This window comes from Delphinapterus leucas, chromosome 13 (genome assembly GCF_059928025.1).
Source record: "Delphinapterus leucas isolate spDelLeu-1000000601 "Yukka" chromosome 13, BTC_Dleu_Yukka2, whole genome shotgun sequence".
Taxonomy (NCBI): Eukaryota; Metazoa; Chordata; class Mammalia; order Artiodactyla; family Monodontidae; genus Delphinapterus; species Delphinapterus leucas.
Genome location: NC_143141.1, coordinates 39,883,672 through 39,903,211, shown reverse-complemented (window position 1 = coordinate 39,903,211; position 19,540 = coordinate 39,883,672). Strand labels below are relative to the sequence as shown.

At 35.2% G+C, this 19,540-nt stretch overlaps 2 protein-coding genes across 4 annotated transcripts in view; one reads left to right on the top strand and one right to left on the bottom strand.

The window, feature by feature from the left end:
- Positions 1 to 12,594, top strand: part of CEP68 (centrosomal protein 68) — a 38,921-nt gene extending 26,327 nt beyond the window's left edge. The window contains exon 6 of the mRNA XM_089923094.1: positions 10,966 to 12,594. Within this exon, the coding sequence (XP_089779220.1) occupies positions 10,966 to 10,974 (9 nt within the window). The 3' untranslated portion in view covers positions 10,975 to 12,594. The remainder of the gene's footprint in view (positions 1 to 10,965) is intronic.
- Positions 1 to 19,540, bottom strand: part of RAB1A (RAB1A, member RAS oncogene family) — a 37,052-nt gene that overhangs the window by 11,666 nt on the left and 5,846 nt on the right. For 2 of the 3 annotated variants that reach the window (XM_089923096.1, XM_022597331.2), the window contains exons 2-5: positions 11,016 to 11,088; positions 6,503 to 6,598; positions 1,669 to 1,764; positions 176 to 307 (exon numbers count right to left, since the gene is read on the bottom strand). In XM_089923096.1, the coding sequence (XP_089779222.1) occupies positions 176 to 307; positions 1,669 to 1,764; positions 6,503 to 6,598; positions 11,016 to 11,088 (397 nt within the window). The remainder of the gene's footprint in view (positions 1 to 175; positions 308 to 1,668; positions 1,765 to 6,502; positions 6,599 to 11,015; positions 11,089 to 19,540) is intronic. The other variant, XM_089923095.1, reaches the window with a different exon arrangement.

The following is a 19,540-nucleotide window of genomic DNA, read 5'->3' as shown; positions in this document are numbered from 1 at the left end:
AGGACTAAGTTCACTGAATCCAAGCAGACACTGCACAAATTATTACTGTCAAAGTATTCTGGCACATGTATTTTTAAAAGCTAAGGCGGTTGCGGCCATTGTGTGACTCCATACCCATATATAATTCAAATTCAGCACCTTCCAATTCAGTTTGAAAATCAAACTTTAAACATACCTTTGCTGTTGTGTAGTCTACTACTTTCTTTGTGGTCAGATCACATTTGTTCCCTACCAACAACTTGTTGACGTTTTCACTGGCATAACGGTCTATTTCCTGCAGCCACTGTTTAACATTATTGAAGGACTCCTAAAAAGATAGACATTTTAAAGAATGATAATATAGTTCTGGACACAACTGTTCTAATGAAGCAAGTGATAAACAGACGCATCTCTCCTGACCTAAGACGAGCTAGTGAGACAATCTAGCTACAAAAAAAGAACTCTTAATGCTGGGAAAGAAGTGAACTGACATATTAAAATGATACACACGTACATGAATAAGAAAACAGAATTTTAAGGCTTGAGGATGAAAATGCCTTATCTGAGAGGGAAATACAGCTCAGCATTAAACTACAGCTCAGGCAAATCGAATTGTTTCGGAGTATGCCATTTATATGCACTACAAAACCTGGTTTTTGAAACGTGACAAAATTTTGGTTTATGAGTAAGCCTACTAAATGTGAACTACCAGAGATGTCAAAAATCATTAAATAAACGGGTCCAAAGTAAAGATGCCTGTTTTCTTTTCCATAGTCATATTTAAGGGAGGAAATTTTCCATTTTTAAATATTACAAGTCATTACTTGAGATTTTTAAAACTAGCAACATTTTTTCCCTCATGTTGATATCACTCACCCAATACTCCTAATGGTGCTGAATCTAGTCTGTAATTCTAGCTATCTCCTAATTAGCTATGATTTCATAGTTGAGGTGAGATTTAACATCTCCTACAAGAATTATATATTCTAATTTTCAAAGTTCATCTTTCATTCTTTTCTTTGATGGGCAAAATAAAAGGACCCTGAAATTTTCTAACTTTCTGATCAAAAGAACAATTATGGCCCTCAGACCACATTCTTCACACTACCTCCACATCCCCCTACCTTCTTTCAACAGCTCACCTTTAGCTACTCACTCTCCTCTTAAAATCCTCCTCAAAGTTCATCCTATTTCTGAACCACATACTCCACAGGCAGAAGCCTCTAATCTTACTTTTGGCAATTCCGACAGGTCTAATTACCAGGCAAATTCCTGTTAACACTTGGCACCCAAAACACAGTATAAGCCAAACAATCCCAGTTCCCTACACACTCTTGACAAAATGATCAGTTATTTAGTTGATAATAAATATAACTTGGGTCCCTTGAAAGCAAATGCAAAACCAATTACTAAATTTCCTATTTACTAAAGGAAAATATTAGGAAATTTTGGTTGACCCATTCATTAGGTGTTCAAATGATGTAGGAGAGAAAAATAACAATGTACCTGTCCTTAAAAAATAACATTGGTTTAAAACGTTTTTTATGTCATTCACTTCCTTAGGGGTGGACAAAGTTTTCTGCCATATAAATGATACTAATGGCTTATATGTAAAGTAAAATAGTCTGCTATTTATCAAATAGTAACTTACTACTTTGTCAGTATAACACAATTTTTCCTGGAGCTTACCTGATCTGTAACATCATACACAACTATGATGCCATGGGCTCCTCTGTAATAACTGGAGGTGATTGTTCTAAATCTTTCTTGGCCTGCTGTGTCCCACTGTTATAAAACAATCAAGAAATCCAAACAATTCCATTAAAACAGAGTTGGGGAAAAGGAGGGAGGCGGGAGAACAGTTTAGTTTACATAGTTGTGGATTACCAGGATTTGATATAAAACGTTAGCTCTCTGTGCTCACACTACTAATACTAAATTGCAGGGTAACTGCCAAATACCCGAAGGTTCAGAAAAGAAGGTAGTATCTAATTTAGCTTGCAGTAATGCTACCAATACTATAATTATAAGCTCTTTGAGATCAGAAACTGTCATACTTTTCATATTCTCTACAGCCTTTAGCATTGTGCCAGGCTAGTATGAATGCAAAGACAGGCTGACTTGGTTTTAGGAAAGCTACTGGTCTACTAACACCCCTGTAACACAGTACAACTCTCACACATAAGACAGAATTACTTGCTGGCACAATTTATCATCACGGAAAGCGCTGACAGGACCTAATGCAGATAACCACCCGTCAAGACAGCACTTTAGCCATCTCTGGAACAATTATTTTAATCCCAGGGAAAACAATGTAGTTAACATGATTCCAAATACTTTTATAAAATTCATTTTAAGAGCACTTTACCACACTTCATTCAGGCTCCAACACTGGAAACAAATAACATTGCTACATTAAAGTTCTGGATTAAAAAAAAAACTATTAAAAATACCAAGGGACTCCCTGGTGGCACAGTGGTTAAGAATCCACCTGCCAATGCAGGGGACACAGATTCGAGTCCTGGTCTGGGAAGATCCCATATGCCACAGAGCAACTAAGCCCGTGCGCCACAACTACTGAGCCCGTGTGCCACAACTACTGAGCCCGTGCACCCAGAGCCCGTGCTCCGCAGTAAGAGAAGCCACCGCACCTCAACGAAGAGTAGCCTCTGCTCGCAACAACTAGAGAGAGCCCGCGCGCAGCAATGAAGGCCCAATGCAGACCAAAAAAAAAAAAAAAAAAAAAATCAAGAAACAGATTTTTAAAGCCACAATTTTAACGAGGGCAATGAGAATTTTGTTTAAATTGCTCCTAGACAATGTCCTTTTCTTAAAAAAAATTCTTTAGAAAAGCTACCTGCCCCACTAAAAAATACCAGTAAAAGATAACATCTTGATTGATGGGGAAATAACAGAATGGTTACTTAATGGTTACCATTAAGGAAACAAAAACAAAAAGTGGACTTAAAGCCTAAGACAAGTGGAGATTAAGATGCAACAGCCTTTAAAAAAAAAAAAAAAAAGATGCAACAGCCTTTAGTGGGAAGGAATTGTAAAGTTTTGGAATATATCTGTGAACTTGACATTGATCCCCACTAGTCCTAGATGGCAAAAAAAAAAAAAGTTCAGGAGCACTCAGTGAAATCACTTCCTTTTCTAAGACCCAGCCAACATAGAGCCGTTAAAAATAAGCTTTAATTTTGGGGAAATTTAAATACAAACTGGATATTAGATAACATTAAGGCATTAGTGTCAGTTTTGTTAAATGTAATAATGGTGGTTACATAGTAAAATAGAGATGCATAATTAGTACTTCTGGAGTAAAGTATCATATCTATAATTTAACATACTGAGGGGGGAGGGCGGGGAGAAGTAATAATGAAGCAAATAAGGTAGTATGTTAACAACTGTTAACTTAGAACAAACAAAATCCACCATAGCTTCATTACCTTTTTCGTCCAAAGTACTAGCCTATGAGAGTCAGGAGACTATCTAGATCTACTGTATCAGTAAGGAGCCTCAAGTCTTTCAGGATATCCTTGGAGAAGCACGACCTCTGGAGCCAAGCCAACGTGACTTCAAAACATCTTCTTTAGCTTCCGGGATATTTAACTCCAGGGAGAGTCACCTAACAGTTTCTTTGTCTATAAATCCCAGATACCGCTCACTTTATAGAACTGCTAAGTTTAAATGAACTAATGCTTGTAAAATGCCTAGCACAACGCCTGATTATAGATGCTGCTCAATAAAATGTTAGTTCCCTTCTCTTCTCTGCCCACCAACCCCTTTAACAAAGATAGCACAACAACAGGAAGAAAATGTTTCTGAATAAATGTTAACAAAGAATTGTAGCTGACTAAGCAATGGCATCCAAAGAGCAAAACTTCTGAGGTCTCCTTGCCACTCTGAAAACTCTGCTGACTCTATATCCTAACAGTACCTTCCTCTGTAATTGATCACCCTTTATGTACATAATCCTCATTACCCCTCATAATCACAGGGTAACTGATTTTCCCATGTTTGTCTCTCCCACTGAAATGGGATCTCCTCCTATGGGGCTGTGTTTCATTCATCCCTGCAACCTTGAATCTACCTGAATGTCTGTGTAACGTATGCATTTCCATAAAGCTTTGAAAATGAATATACCATCACAGAAAGAGGCCTTTCATGGTATGGGACTACACTCTGTACATGCCCCGCACTGCTGAATGTTCTGTAATCACCAACTCTGATAAAGACGCAGATGGCACACTTGAACAGGAAAAGCAGAAAAGATAATTAAAATATAGATAAACCCAATCATTTTGAAAGATCCAGAAAACTTGGAAGGGTAATTCAAACCAGGCAAGATGAAATGTAACAGGGTTAAAAGTAAAATCCTGCATTTAGATTTTTAATGCCCTAGTCACAAAATATAAGACTTAAAATCAAACAAAAAAAACCAATCAAAAACTTTAAGATCCAAACTAGTAGGTAAAATGGTTATTGAGGCAGCAAATGTAGTAAACGCAGGTTTTCTTTTTATGTCCTTGAATGGGCCAATGATGAGAAAATGGCATGAGTCCCTGAAGTGTGAAAGAAAAAAAAGAAATTCAGAGTCCGAATCAATAGAGAATTTACCCCATGTAGTCACACAGGCTGGATTATATCTTTGTATTTGATTTTAGGAATCATATTTTAATAAATGACACATATAAAATTAAGAGCAACCCAAACCCAAATTGTAAAAGGTTCTGAAAACATGCTTCCAGAAGGGAATGACCGACTTCAGAGGTAGAAGGTGTGGTAAGATCAATCTAAATGGCAGGCTGCCAACAGAAAAGAAATTAATCTCTATCAGGCAGCTACAAAAGGCTGAGTAGTAAGAGACAGAAGTTAAAGGAAACTGGCTTTGGCTCAAAATAAAGAATTAATAACTAAGAGGTTATTTATAAATGGAACTAGCTGCTTTGAAAAATGGTGAGCTTCTCAGAAATGTTCAAAAAAGGCACCGGATAGGGAAAGGAAGTTCCTACTGAAGATGAAAGAAGACTGAGTGAGTGACCTATAAGATCCCTTCCAGCCAGAGGAAGTAGCAATATATAAGTGTTTCACAAATATATACCCAAATGTTATGAAGACCAATGATCACACATAACACAGTCATTTCACATCAGTAGTTACAGGCTTGGGTGCTTCTTTCTGAAATATTCTTTATGGTTCCAAGCTGGCACTCTACATATAATGGGAAAAATCAATATGGAAGATGCTCTGTTCATTGGTTGAAAGTATTTCAAGGTATCTCTGATAACTACATCCTTGCAAGTCCTAATTTGGGATATCAAGGGTGTTGGTCACTTGTATCAAAATCCACAATTCTTTTGTAATGTACCTTTCTTTTCCTTATCAGAGTCACATAAGAGAACAAAGAAAAAAAATAATAACCTATCAAATATCCACTTGTCTGGGTGTGTCGCATCATCAGTAACAATTGTATATTGCCTAAAAGTTTACAAAGGGCTTTCACATACATTATCATACACACATACACAGAGGTATAGATTTGGTTCTCACAACTACCTTATTAGTTAGTAAATCAAGCATTATCACACTCATTTTAGAGGTAAGAAACTGAGTCTCAGGAAAAAAAATGAAGTAAGTTAAACCCATGACTCTCTAATAAATAGTAGAATGAAGAAAACAAATCCAAGTTTTCTGACTCCAAATTCAGAACTCCTTCCAGTTCAGGGTGTTATCAATTCTATATAAAGAACAGTCACTTGTTTTCTATGTTACCTCATACTAATAGCCAACTCTAAAAGATACCCAGAGATTTTTTTTTTTATGACCATAGGTATGTCCACACTGGTAGTAGCCAGACCCATATTAAGTTTCTACTACAACTGCCTACTTCTAATTCAGGGTTGAGGATATAAGGATGGATAAGGGAGTGAGGACGGCACAGAGACACAAAATATTGAAAACAGAGAGCTATGGGTTACTTGGTTCTGCTAGTAACTGTAGGCAAGTCACTGAATCTTTTAGCATCCATCTTCTGAGCTGTAAAATATGTAAGAAAAGCTAAGTTCCCTTCCAATGAAATTCTACTTTTCTACAAAGTTGGTACATACTATCTAATAAATACTCTTCAACTAAACCACATATGAAGAACCTCTCCTAGGTTTCTTCGAATGTTCCATAGTATTCAGCACAATGAAAGACATACGAAAATTGCTCAATATACTTCTGCTATAAGACAAGGTAAACCTCAACTTAGACCCCTTAGACCACACTGATAAAAGCACAAGAAAAAGAACTAGGACCAAGTTTGACTTAAAAACATGTATTTCTCTGCTTTATGAATAGAAAATTCAATGAGGAAGGTAATCATATCATTTTTAATCTAAACAATTCTTATTCTACCACTGTCATTAGATGAATGATTCTTAAGATACTTTAATTTTGTTAACATATTAGTAACAAATACACTCTAAATTTACCAAAATAATTTCCAAAAAAAATTTCTAGTCCAAAAATTACTTACTATTTGAAGTTTGATTGTTTTCCCATCTAACTCTATAGTTCTTATTTTGAAATCCACACCAATTGTGCTGATATAGCTTTCTGTATATGTATCATCCTGAAGGGAAGGAAAGCTAACAATTAAAATGAATGTTCAATAGAGTAAATAAGAAAATATAAAGTTAATTTTTATCTACAAAGCTGATAAACAAAGTTTATAAGGCATAACACGTTGAGAACAGCCACTCCATCCTCTCCTGCACTCTGTTCATGTTCTGAAGACAAAGTGCTATTTAACAATGGTTTCTTCTTAAAACATTTTTTTTCAATAGCTATTCTTTAATTTTTCCAAACATCTCTTGGCAGATTCTTTACATACATCACATAGAGAAAGGTTTTATATTTTCAATGATTATGAAAGATTTTTCTAATTTTCTAATCAGTGGAACTCTTGCTCCTCCCCATCCACTTATTCACCACAAAGCTATGATCATGTCACTCTCCTGAAATTTTTTAGAAGTCAATTTTATTTCTTAGTTACGACTTTTTAAACAGATATAACTCACATACATGAAATTCACCCTTTTAAAATGTACAATTCAGTGGTTTTTAGTATATTCAGAAGGTCGTGCAACCATCAGCACTATTTAATTCCAAAATTAATGGCTTCATTCCTTTTCATGGCTGAAAAATAGTACCCTGTATGGATATACCACATTTTGTTTATCCATTCATCAGTTCGTGGACATTTGGGTGGTTTCTACATTTTGGCTATTATGAACAATGCTGCTGTGAACATTTGTGTACAAGTTTTTATGTGAACAATAAACTTTTAAACTTTTTAGATTACACTTTTTTAAATTGAAGTATAGCTGATTTACAATGTTGTGTTAATTTCTGCTGTTCAGCAAAGTGATTCAATTATACGTATATACAAATTCTTTTTTTTATTCTTCTCCATTATGGTTTACCACAGGAAACTGAATATAGTTCCCTGTGCTATACAGTAGGACGTTGTTGTTTTTCCATTCTATATATAATAGTTTCCGTTTGCTAACCCCAAACTCCCACTCCATCCCACCCCATCCTCCCCTCCCCTTGGCAACAACTGTCTATGTCTATGAGTCTGTGTGAACCATGTTTTGAATCGTGAATCAAACCAACTATAACACCACACTTCTTAGACAACTAGGGAAATTTATTTTGTTAAGTCCACAAATGTATTTTATAGGAAAATGTCCAGTTCTTAGAAATACATATTGAAGTATATGGAAAATGACACATTTGGGATCTGCATTTGTGGCACTCCCAACAAAGAGAAGGGGAAAAAGGATTAAATGAAGCCAGTGTGGGGAAGTCTTGATAATGCTGAACCTGATGTGTACATGAGACTGAAACAAAGATCACTAAAGAATAAAATGTGATCAAAGAGAGTTCCAAGTGGCTAGAGGTAGCTATGCTGACTTATCCTCCACATATATTCACATTAATGCATAAACAGAATCACTGGATAAAAGGATACTCTTGAAGCATTGACTGCAATTTGACAAAATGCTCATCATTAAATTCAAATTTTTTACTTGTCTAATAAGCATCAGGTACTATAGAAAGTGGATAGAGAACAAAATGAATGCAATAAACATTCATTCAGCACTCGTACATGCCACTTACTTTGTTAGAAATACTTACAAATGCTGTTAGAATTCTTATAAACCCCTAAATGACCCTCACTTGTGTGCCTCTGAACCATTGCACATGCCCTTCCTACTGTCCAAATTCTCAGTATCTCCTTCTCCCCACTCCCAAGCTTTATCCCCCTACTCCCCAGTCCCTGGGTCACATGACAATTTTTATTCATTTTTCAATTCTGAGCTCAGGCAATACTGACTGTCCAAACATTCCCCAACTATTCAGCCAATAGTTAAGAGATTCTTCCCTCTGTACTCCCAAAGCTTATACATTTATCACACCTTTCACAGCTTGTCTCTACTTCAGGGGTGTGAGAATCAGTATTTTCAAAATGCATCCTAGGTGATTCTACTGTGTAGGTAGTATGAAAACCTATGACTTAGGTGAATAGGCATCCTGGAAAGAATTTTCTTTGAAGCAAAAATACCTCAGGCTATAGCCATTTTCCTCAAGAGAGGCCAGCTTCTTCCCACCTACCTAGAATTGCTGATTTTTTTTTGAATTGCTGATTTAATACTAGGAATTATTCTTAATTTTAATTAATTAATTTTTAATATTTGCCAATTTAATAAAAGTTAAGTAATATCTAATTTTAAAGCCCTTTAAATACAAATAAAATTGAACATTTTTTTTCATATTTATTGGCAATTTGTATTTCTCCTTTTGTGAACTGCCCACTCATGTATTTGCTCATATTTCCATCAGGGCAAACATCCTTTTATTATTAATGTGTAAGTGTGCTTTATATATTGAGAATATCACCCCTTCCTCATATATATTTTTTTCCTAGTACCATTTGTTTTCCAACATTTTTATGTGCTCAGCATTAATCTTAATGCAATCAAATTTAACAATCTTTTCTTTCCTGATTTTTTTTCTGTGTTAGAAAATACTTTCACACAAGATTAAAGAGCCACCTAGGTTTTATTCTGGTACTTCCATGGTCTCATTTTTTAACTATTATATATAGTGAAGTTTTATACATATATATATATATATATGGAATTCATTAATATCACTTATATCATCAGAAAAGTCATATTAAGTATTTGAGATGCTGTCAAGCTTGCAGTGGTGAATTTTAAGTTTTCTAAAATTCTAATTTTCCTTTGAAAAGCTTGAATTTATTACAGGCAGCAAATGCTGTTAGATATTTTCCTTGAAGTGATAATGTCTGTTCATCTGATAAAATGTGTACCCAATACTCAATTCTACATAATTACAGTTTGTTAGTTGTTCTTTCAAGTAAAAAAAAAAAAAATGTTCAATGAAAAAAGCAGCTAGTTTAGCTCAAAATGGAAACAACTATACAAGTGCTTTTCTTTCCCTTGAGACAACCAACATACTCCAGTCTTCAGTAAAACTACTTTATGCAAACTCATTTCTTCACACAGAATATTTAAAAAAAGAATACTCGAGGATCAAGATTTTATTAATTAATCATTTTTAGAAGCAACCTAAGTGTCCATCAACAGATTGAATGAATAAAGGTGTATACATATACATATACATACAATGGAATACTACTCAGGCATAAAAAACAATAAAATTTTGCCATTTGCAACAACATGGATGGACTTGGAGGGTATTATCGTAACTGAAATAAGTCAGACAAAGACAAGTACTGTATGATATCACTTACATGTGGAATCTAAAAAAAATAAACTAATGACTATAACAAAAAAGAAACAGACTCACAGTTTGTTCATAGAGAACAAACTGGTGGTTACCACTGAGGAGAGGGAAAGAGGGAGGAGCAAGATAGGGGTAGGGGATTTAGAGGTACAACCTACTATATATAAAATAAAAAGCTACAAGGACATATTGTACAACACAGGGAATAGAGCCAATATTTTATAATAACTATAAATGGAGTATAACCTTTAAAAATTGTGAATCACTATGTTGTACACCTGAAACATATAATATTGTATATCAACTATACCTCAATTTAAAAAAATATGAAAAAAATTAATCATTTTTACTGTTTCATCAAAGACACTCTTAAATGAAAATGGTGTTTTTCCCCACTGTGAGTGAACAGAGGTAAACACCAGGACTGTGAGTATAATCTGGGGCTTAGCACTACTTCAACATGGTGCTAATAAGGCACCGGCAGTTTTACCCACCACTGCTTTTGCATCATCAGAGCAAAGATCAATAGAGTGAAAAAAGGCAAATGTCTTTTGCCTTAGTACTAAGTAATTATTTACTTAGTAAATACTAATGGTTTAGTGTTATTAGGAAAGTAGTTTTGATCTCCTGGACCCCAAGACGGTCTTGATAATCCCCACTGGTCCATACTCTTAAGAACCAATGATCTAGACAGTGAGAAGGAAAACATGCTAAATTTAAAGGCAGCTGATAAGACTATGAATAAGACTGTAGATTTTATTTATTAGGTTGAAAGTTACTTATCAGTTTGTAAATTTCAGCATATAGAACACTATGCCATTTTCAAAAAAATTTTGTACCAGGCCCTGCTTTTTCTTTTTATTCTACTAAAGTTTTACTTGAAGATTTGTTTTCCATCAAGTCACTTTCAACACAGACCTATTATTTTCCCCTTACCTCACTACTTATGTTGGAATGAAACACTGATCTCCAAGAAGAGTATTAGACACTCTGACTTTATAACTACACTTTGCTTGAATTTCTTTGAAGAGCAACAGCATTTCTTCTATTTAAGAGTCTAGATATCACTGGGGATGTACACCTGGAGGCTTTATATATAATATATAAATTCTGGAAGAGTTAATATTCTGAATAAAACTGTTTAATCTTTTGTCTCCCTAGAAAACATAAACAGCATTAATTTCTTTAAAAGCATTTTGATTTCAACTTACTGCAAACCTAAGAAGGAGGCAAGACTTTCCAACTCCAGAGTCGCCGATCAGAAGTAACTTGAATAAATAATCACTGCAAAGAGAAAAAGAAAATCACGTTAATAAAAAGCATATTGTATTTTAAGTTCTACAACAACAAAAATATAGCCAAGAATAACAGCTCACTGAGGAAGACTACAGCTCCTGAAAAGCCCATGAACGGCCTAACAGAAGACCAAACTGCAACAAACAGCAGGAGCCCTTTTGATGAATCACTGAACATGACAGAATTATGTAAAAATAAGACAGGCAATGCCACCCATGATCTCTAATATCAGCTGAACTTCCACTGCCAAGCAATGAATGAAAGGAAACATAAGTGATATGCATTCTTGGAGGGCCGAAGACCTATGCTAGAAAAATCCCACTCTTCTGCAATATTAGAATACTGGGAGTTAACTTTTCATTGTTCTTGCCAATGAAACGTATCTCTCCTTCAAATTCCAATCTAAAGTCATTATTTCATAAGAATCCTCCAACGAAGGGCTTTTATGATCCTTCCCTAGCATCCACCTGGAATTCTCTCTCTTTAAAATGGATCATTTAACTTCTGAAAGTCATGTATTATAAATATCTTAAACTGGAGATGCAGTAAAATCAAAGGCTGTGTAAATGCACAACTTTCCCAACATTCTAAGCTTGTATTAAAGCATTCTTTGGAAAACACTGAAAGCTAGGCTATGTTTATGCACCTTTACCACTGCCAAACCTAACAAAAAACCATTCCCAGGCACGGACATATATACACTACCAAATGTAAAACAGATAGCTAGTGGGAAGCAGCCGCATAGCACAGGGAGATCAGCTCGGTGCTTTGTGTCCACCTAGAGGGGTGGGATAGGGAGGGTGGGAGGGAGATGCAAGAGGGAGGAGATATGGGGATATATGTATATGTATAGCTGATTCACTTTGTTATACAGCAGAAACTAACACACCATTGTAAAGCAATTATACTCCAATAAAGATGTTAAAAAACAAAACAAAACAAAACATTCCCAGGGATTCTTTCATGAACCTGAAGACAACAGACGGTCAGCCAACAGTCTCCAAAGGAATCTCTCATAGATTGTTCCCAACTCTGACCAATTCTGTATGTTCTTCTTTTTTTTTTTGTGGGTACGCGGGCCTCTCACTGCTGTGGCCTCTCCCGTTGCGGAGCACAGACCCCAGACGCGCAGGCTCAGCGGCCATGGCTCACGGCCCAGCCGCTCCGCGGCATGTGGGATCTTCCTGGACCAGGGCACGAACCCATGTCCCCTGCATTGGCAGGGGAACTTTCAACCACTGCGCCACCAGGGAAGCCCTCTGTATGTTCTTTTAAAGCAATGTCAAAAAATCCAAAATTTACAGATTTTTTTTCCAGAAGATATACATGATTCTTAATTTTCTTCCTTGTGATTTAGTTTAAAAAAAAAAATGCTACGTACTTAAAGTGAACCCCAAGTATCACTTGCAAATGAAGTGTAGATTACAATTATCAGATTTACATGTAAGCAAGATGTTTAGAAGTGATTATCTCTGTGAATATTAATTAACTGTTGTTACCTAGGTTTATACAGTGATATGTATTACTTAAAACATAGCTTTCTGGTTTTACCGAATTACCATAGTACGCTTATTGTTCCTAATTATACCTAAAGGAAAGAATTTTTTTGAAAATCCAAAGTGCCCTAGTCAGCAGCAAAATAAAGGTCACAGAAGGAAGTAAGCTTTTAAATAAGTATTAGGAAGAGTTGATTGAAACATAGGATGAACTTAACAACTAACATCCTTTCCAGTTGAGATCCTAAGGAAAAAAGGGGGTAGTGGGGATAATGATTATAAAAATTTACCCTTAATAAATTATTGGTACCTAATACCAAACAACTTTTATTTGAGTCAATACAGTTGCTGTGCTGACTCACTTCAGTACTACTGATAGCTTTCTCTTTAATTAGACCAAATGAATTCTTAAGAATGCTGAACACTGAACATTAGCAATGAATTTACATTTCAGTCAGCAAGAAAATAAATCACACCACCGATACTACTACAATTACTTAGTTTTTAACAAAAATTTTGATACAACAAATGCCCTGAATTTACCAGTTTCCCTCAGGACAGTGCCAGACATCCAGTAAACACTCAATAAACATCCTCTGAATCAGTGGTACTGGACCTCTTTACAGTAAAAGACAGCACTGGGCCCACATATGCTGCCTGTGGTATCATTCATTACCTTAAAGATCAATTTCTCTCTTTCAGAATAACCATAAGGCTGTAAAAAACATGAAAGCTTCCTAACTGTGCTACAAGTTACATTATGATTTCAAGGAAATTAGTAGTCAATTTTTTTAATATTACTTTTTAATTATCATTCTTTTTAAATTTTACAAGCGGCATTATTTTGAAACATTATTTATGAGTTCCTGATAATTTAAGGCTCAGAGCCATGGTAAATAACATGAAGAGTTGAGCACTCTGTTCCAAAATGAATCTTGTCAAAGAAGGCTATTTTGTTCTCTCCCAAACCATCAGCTTCACTAACACCACAAGAAACGTGGAGGAGAATGGCAAACAAAATCAACTAACAAACTTCTTGCCTTATTGAGTTCACACACCAGGAGACTGTGATCAACAGCATGTTACCTGCACTGGAACGTTTTAAATTACCTACTCCTATAGTACCTTATTTCTAAACTATTAATACACAGGATGTACAAGAGAATTCATATTTGAGATCACTTAAAGACATTTCTGTAACTATATTTACAAAACAGAACACAGTAAAAATGTTGATAGGAAATATACAAATCTAAAGTTAGAAAGCTCAATATCAGAATTTTGGTACAAAGAGTCAAGAATAATTTAGCAAATAGTAAGACTTTAAATGTATTTTTCTTTTATTCTCAAGAATTTGGATTAAGTTTTCAGTCTGCATTACCATTTTGACTTAGGTGAAAAAACTGAATTATATCAGTTGAGAAATCTTTATGTACAACTGTAATCACCACTCAGCTAAATCAGATAGTTCTAGTAAATCCTATCCACTGTTCCCAATCACAATTTCCTCAGGTTCTTTTCATGTCTAATTTACTATGACAACGACACTTCATATTTTCTCCCCATAAGTAGTGTGGAGTCTGTTTTTCCCCACTCTTATGTTTAACATACCTATCTGTGTGAAGGTAAACTGACTTATTCATCCAAAATATAACATGGTGCCTTTTACAAAGCACTGTGCTGAGAGATCAGAGAACATTTTAATTTTGCGTTTTTAATCAGGTCTCTTTCATTGTGAGAAACACCTAAAGAATATCTATAGCCATCCTTGAGTAACATTTTGGGCAAAATGCTAGAGAAAAAAATTTACAGGGACATGGCATGTTAAAAGGACAGACACCAACCTCAATGGCCAAGGCAACAATCTGAGCCACAAAGTAAACAATCATGTACTGGATTATAACCCAAAGAATAAAATAAATATCCATGAGTCCATAAGTGTATAAATCATTAACTAAATAAACAGGAGAGGAGAGACAACACTTCCTTACATGAGGATTCCAACTAATGCATGTAGAAGGTATGAGAGAAATAGAAAACCACTGGTAGATTAACTATTACAGGCAAGATCCACCGATGAATGCTAAAATTAGCGGGTGAAACTTCAAGGAGACTTAGGATATTTTTTGCATGGCCTCAAAATTTGTCCCCCCCAAATATTTATTACTGCAGTGGTTTTAACATATGCCCACAAATTCTTTGAACACTCCTCCCTCCAGGAAGTGGAGCTTAGTTCCCTTCCCCTGAGTGTAGGTTCTTAACGACTGGTTTCTAACAGAGTGTAGAAAGGGAAAAATAGTAATTTTACACTGGAGAAACCTGACAGATGCCACCTTTACTAAGTGATCAACGTGAACATCACCAGCAATAAGTCATATTGATATTATGTACCTTCTGATATGATGTAATGAGTAGAGTGCTTCACCTCTATGGTATTTCTCTCCAAATCCATAACCCCAGTCTAATCATGAGAAAACATCAGACAAATGCATACTGAGGGAAATTTACAAAGTACCTAAACTCTTCAACAAGGTCATGAAAAATAAGACTGAGAAACTCACAGACTGAAGGAGGCTAACATGACATAACAATTAAATACAATATGGTATCTTGGATTAGGTTCTGGAACAGAAGAATGACATTAGTGGAAAAACTGGAGAAATTGGAATAAAAGTCTATAGTTTAGTTCATAGTTTACCAGTGTTAATATCTTAATTTTGATAAATGTACCATGGTATATAAGATGTTAATATTAGGGGAAGCTGGGTGAAGGGTATACAGGAATTCTCTGTACTACTTTTGCAACTCTTCTGTAAATCTAAATTTATTTCAAAATAAAAAGGTTTTAGAAAAACAAACTATGAGGACATTAGTGAAATAGGTACAATCTCGTTGAAAAGCTAGCCCCTGATACTTTTTAAACATGAGAGACATATTTTGTGTTTTCTCGAGTTAAATCAACAATCATAAATCATGCTGGATTCTGTAAAATAAAAACTTTGCTTTTGAGGCACAAGTATGTTTTGAGAATATTAATTTAAAGTGGAAATAATTCAGTGAGAAAGTAAGACAGTTAAGACTGACATAGATTAAGGCTCGATGGAAAGGGGCAGATTCAACCTTTTAATAATTGGATGGTGGGATGTCAAATATGGTAGCAAGTGAAAAATTATTTTTGCTATCAGTTTCTCCTTAAGTCTACTCCTGGTCTACTTCAGCAATACTCTAGATCCTCTATTTCCATTATTTATGACCTGAACATAATCGTGATACTCATGCCATTTTTGCATGTAAGCATTAACATTTTCTATACCTTAAAAAACATCACTATTGAGCGAGCATGAAACAATATTTATAAAAAGTTACCAAAACCCATTTTGACTCAAAATTCTATTTAGGTAAAATGTTTTCCTTTTTAATGAAGTTACCAAACTACATCTATAAAATATGAAATAGGAGATGAATCTGCTTGTTGCTGAATCTAAAATACTACTCGGAATTCTATAATCTCAGAAGAGACTACTACATGATACTGTTATGTAAAAAGATTATAGACTATGTTTGTCTAGTATAAACCATTTTTGTTAAAAAAAATTTGTACACACAAAAGATTTGGGGAAAAAATGGACACTTTTAAATTGTACGATTACACTCGATCTTTTCTTTATATTTTTAAAAAACAGTCTGCAGTCAGACTGTATTACTTTTCTAACCAGAAAAAAAAAAGTCATTTGAGGGGAGCAAAAACTTTTAATCAATGATTTATTCAATGACTGAACAACCTTACAAGTTCTTTCAGCATACCTGTCCGAACACAAATGACATCTAAGTAGGTAGAGTAGGTCAAGGTTGTAAGCAGACAGCACTGGCACATTCCCAATATAGCCACAAAGATATGAAGTCAACTTTTTGGATTAAATAAGAATAAACATTTTTTTCTTCTTTTATGAAACAAAATTTGGATTACCAGACATAGTTCACCTGTCAATGAATGTAAGAGATAGCTGACTGACATTAACACAAGTTTCAACTACCCTTTGGAAACACACCAAGGAAGACAAAAGTAAACAGTGGCGAACTATATAATTGTTTTTATCCAAACAGTACCCCCAAAATACAAATTTCACAGTGTCAGCTATAAGTATACCTTAGAAAAGGCCTGCTATATTAAAAAGTTCAATGGAACCTAAATTTGTTCTCTTTCACCTAGAACAAGTTCACCTGCATGATAGGAATCATTTAGTTTTTATCTTTTTATAAAATCATACTTGAAAACACCCTAAAACTAAGCTCACATAACAAATTTAAAACAAAATCATGGTTATGATATTATGATATAGTGGCCAAATAAACGTGAATTCACTTTTAAACTATACACTAGTCTATTAGTCTTTGGGGTATGGAATGATTAATAAAACTTGAGCTGCAATAATTGTGCTTGACATCTACTTTTCTTCTTCGCTCACTTTAAGTATGCTCCACAGAACACAATTCAAAACTGACCATCAGGGGACTTCCCTGGTGGTCCAGTGGTTAAGATTCTGCACTTTCACTGCAGGGGCCGTGGGTTCTGGGCAGGGAACTAAGATCCCACATGCCATGTGGTGTGGTGGCAACAACAACAAAACTGCCCATCAGGCTGGATAAAAGAGGTAAGAAATTTTAGTTACTTCATATGCTTCTATATCATTTGAATTTTACAGAGTACATATTACTTTTGTGATTAAATTAATTAAAAAAACTAAATAAACCTTCAGCTATGGACAAAAGCAGCCTGTTAGTCAAATAAACAATTACCAAGAATCTGAGAGGGCAACAGTCTTTCCTCCATATTTAAGAAAATAGCCAAGCAATTTTTTAAAAACTCTCCCCACAACTGACCCCTAAAACTACATTTAAAAAAAATATTTAGAGACAATAGATTAATTTTCCAGGTTCCACTTTATCTCTGTTTAAAACAGTGTTCCAAAAATCCAAAGCTGGAATTCTGAAAATGAGGGAAACTTTGGTTGTTCTGAAGAAGTACTAAGCCATACAAGAGGACAAGAGAGTAAACGGTCTTACCACGTAGATAACAGCAAATATTTAGTGAAAAACGCACCAAGGAGGGGCTGTAAGTGTCCATACCTCCTTACCTTTCAAAGCCTGCATGGGTTTTAGACCTGGAAAGAACTGTATTTGAATTCAGGCTTCATCACATACTAGCTACAAGATCTTGAGGTAAGGTACTTAATCTATCACCATGAGGCTCTATTTCCTCATCTGTAAAAAGGTTCAATTAGCACTCTCTACCACCCAATTAGGCTCTGGTCAAGATTATAAATATTGCCTCTAAAGCATTTAGCACAGTGTCTGGTACAGGGGCACAATAAGTGGCAATTATTATTATTTTTCCTTCCTCCCTCCAAATCAGGATGCAACCTAATGAAAAATCTCAAGAGCTACAGACAAAAACTTTGAAGCTATTTATCCAAAGTTTCAGTACAGATGATGGGTGACAAAGTATCACAGGAGTTTACCAGTATAATCTACAGTAAAAGTGTAAAAATTACCAGCTAACAGTTATAAGTACTATGATCACAACTCCCAAAGTCTAGCAACACATGAAACAGTAACACGGTCTGCAGCAAATGTGCCTGCCTCTCCAGCAAGAGACAGGCATTCTCTGCTTTACTTGCTTTTCTCACAGAAAGACATCCATGACTTTAAGGCCCCAAGTATAAGTATTCAAGAATAGTCATGAGGGTAGAAAAACTGAGAATGGATAAGATAATTAACTTCAAGCCTAGAGAAGCTTTAAATATCAACCCAACACAAGATGTGAAGAAAGTCAAAGGGCCATTCACAATACATACCTCACAAGCCCTTCTTAACATTTTTAAAAAGGCCTCTCCAATCACGAATTTTAGACATAATTGACCACAAAAATGCTAGTCGCCTAATTAACTGGCTTAATTTTAAATTCCTATAAGTTAACCACACACACTAAACTGGAAACAGCATACTTGGACTGTAAAATCACAGGCCCTTGAGTTAAAATTCCAATTCTACTGCTTCCTCTGAATGCCCCTGGGCAAGCCATTTAACTCTTCTCTGGCTCTGACTGCTGTAAAATTAGGACACTATTTCTTCATACTATTAGGGGAAATAATGGACATACATAAAATTTCTGAGTAGTGGTGGGAACTCAAATTGTTATTTGTTGACCTTATCCCAAGACTAGTGTCAGGGCTTCTGGAAAGTCCTCCTCAGTGCTCTGTTCCTCTCCAGCTAAAGCAATATAACTAAAACTTTGTGTTAATAATAGAAATCCTAGGCCCCTTCTTCAAATCTTTTGCACTATTATGCCATCTTATTCTTTAAAAATATCACAAGATTTAATTTCTGCTAATACTGTTAAATCGATTATGCTTGTTTGAGCCTGAGTCATCTTAACTGGTAAGCACCTGGGAGCAAAGTCCATGTTTTATAATTATATATAAAATAATAAAAAATAAAAACCCCTCAACTCCTAGCACAGTCTAACTGATAAAAGACAAAGAAAGGGTTGGCTATTTTCTTTACCAAGCTTTTTTTCCCAGGGAAATCAGATTGTGTGTGCATATGTGTGTGTGTGTGTGTGTACATTCACTGGAAGATTTTAAGTATCTGTATTGAAAACATTTTTCAAATAGACAAGGTCAGAGATCAATGTGTAATTATTAAATGTGTTAGAAAAACATTAAAATTGAAACCACCTGCATATATATATATTACATATATTCTTACATATATTCTAACATCCCTTACTGGAATACACGTGTCAACTCCTGCATAGCACTGTACAGTTTACTCTTGAGACTCACAACTGAGGCAGTACTAATCACGTTATAAAGAGGCTCAGGGCTTCCGTGGTGGCGCAGTGGTTGAGAGTCCGCCTGCCGATGCAGGGGACACGGGTTCGT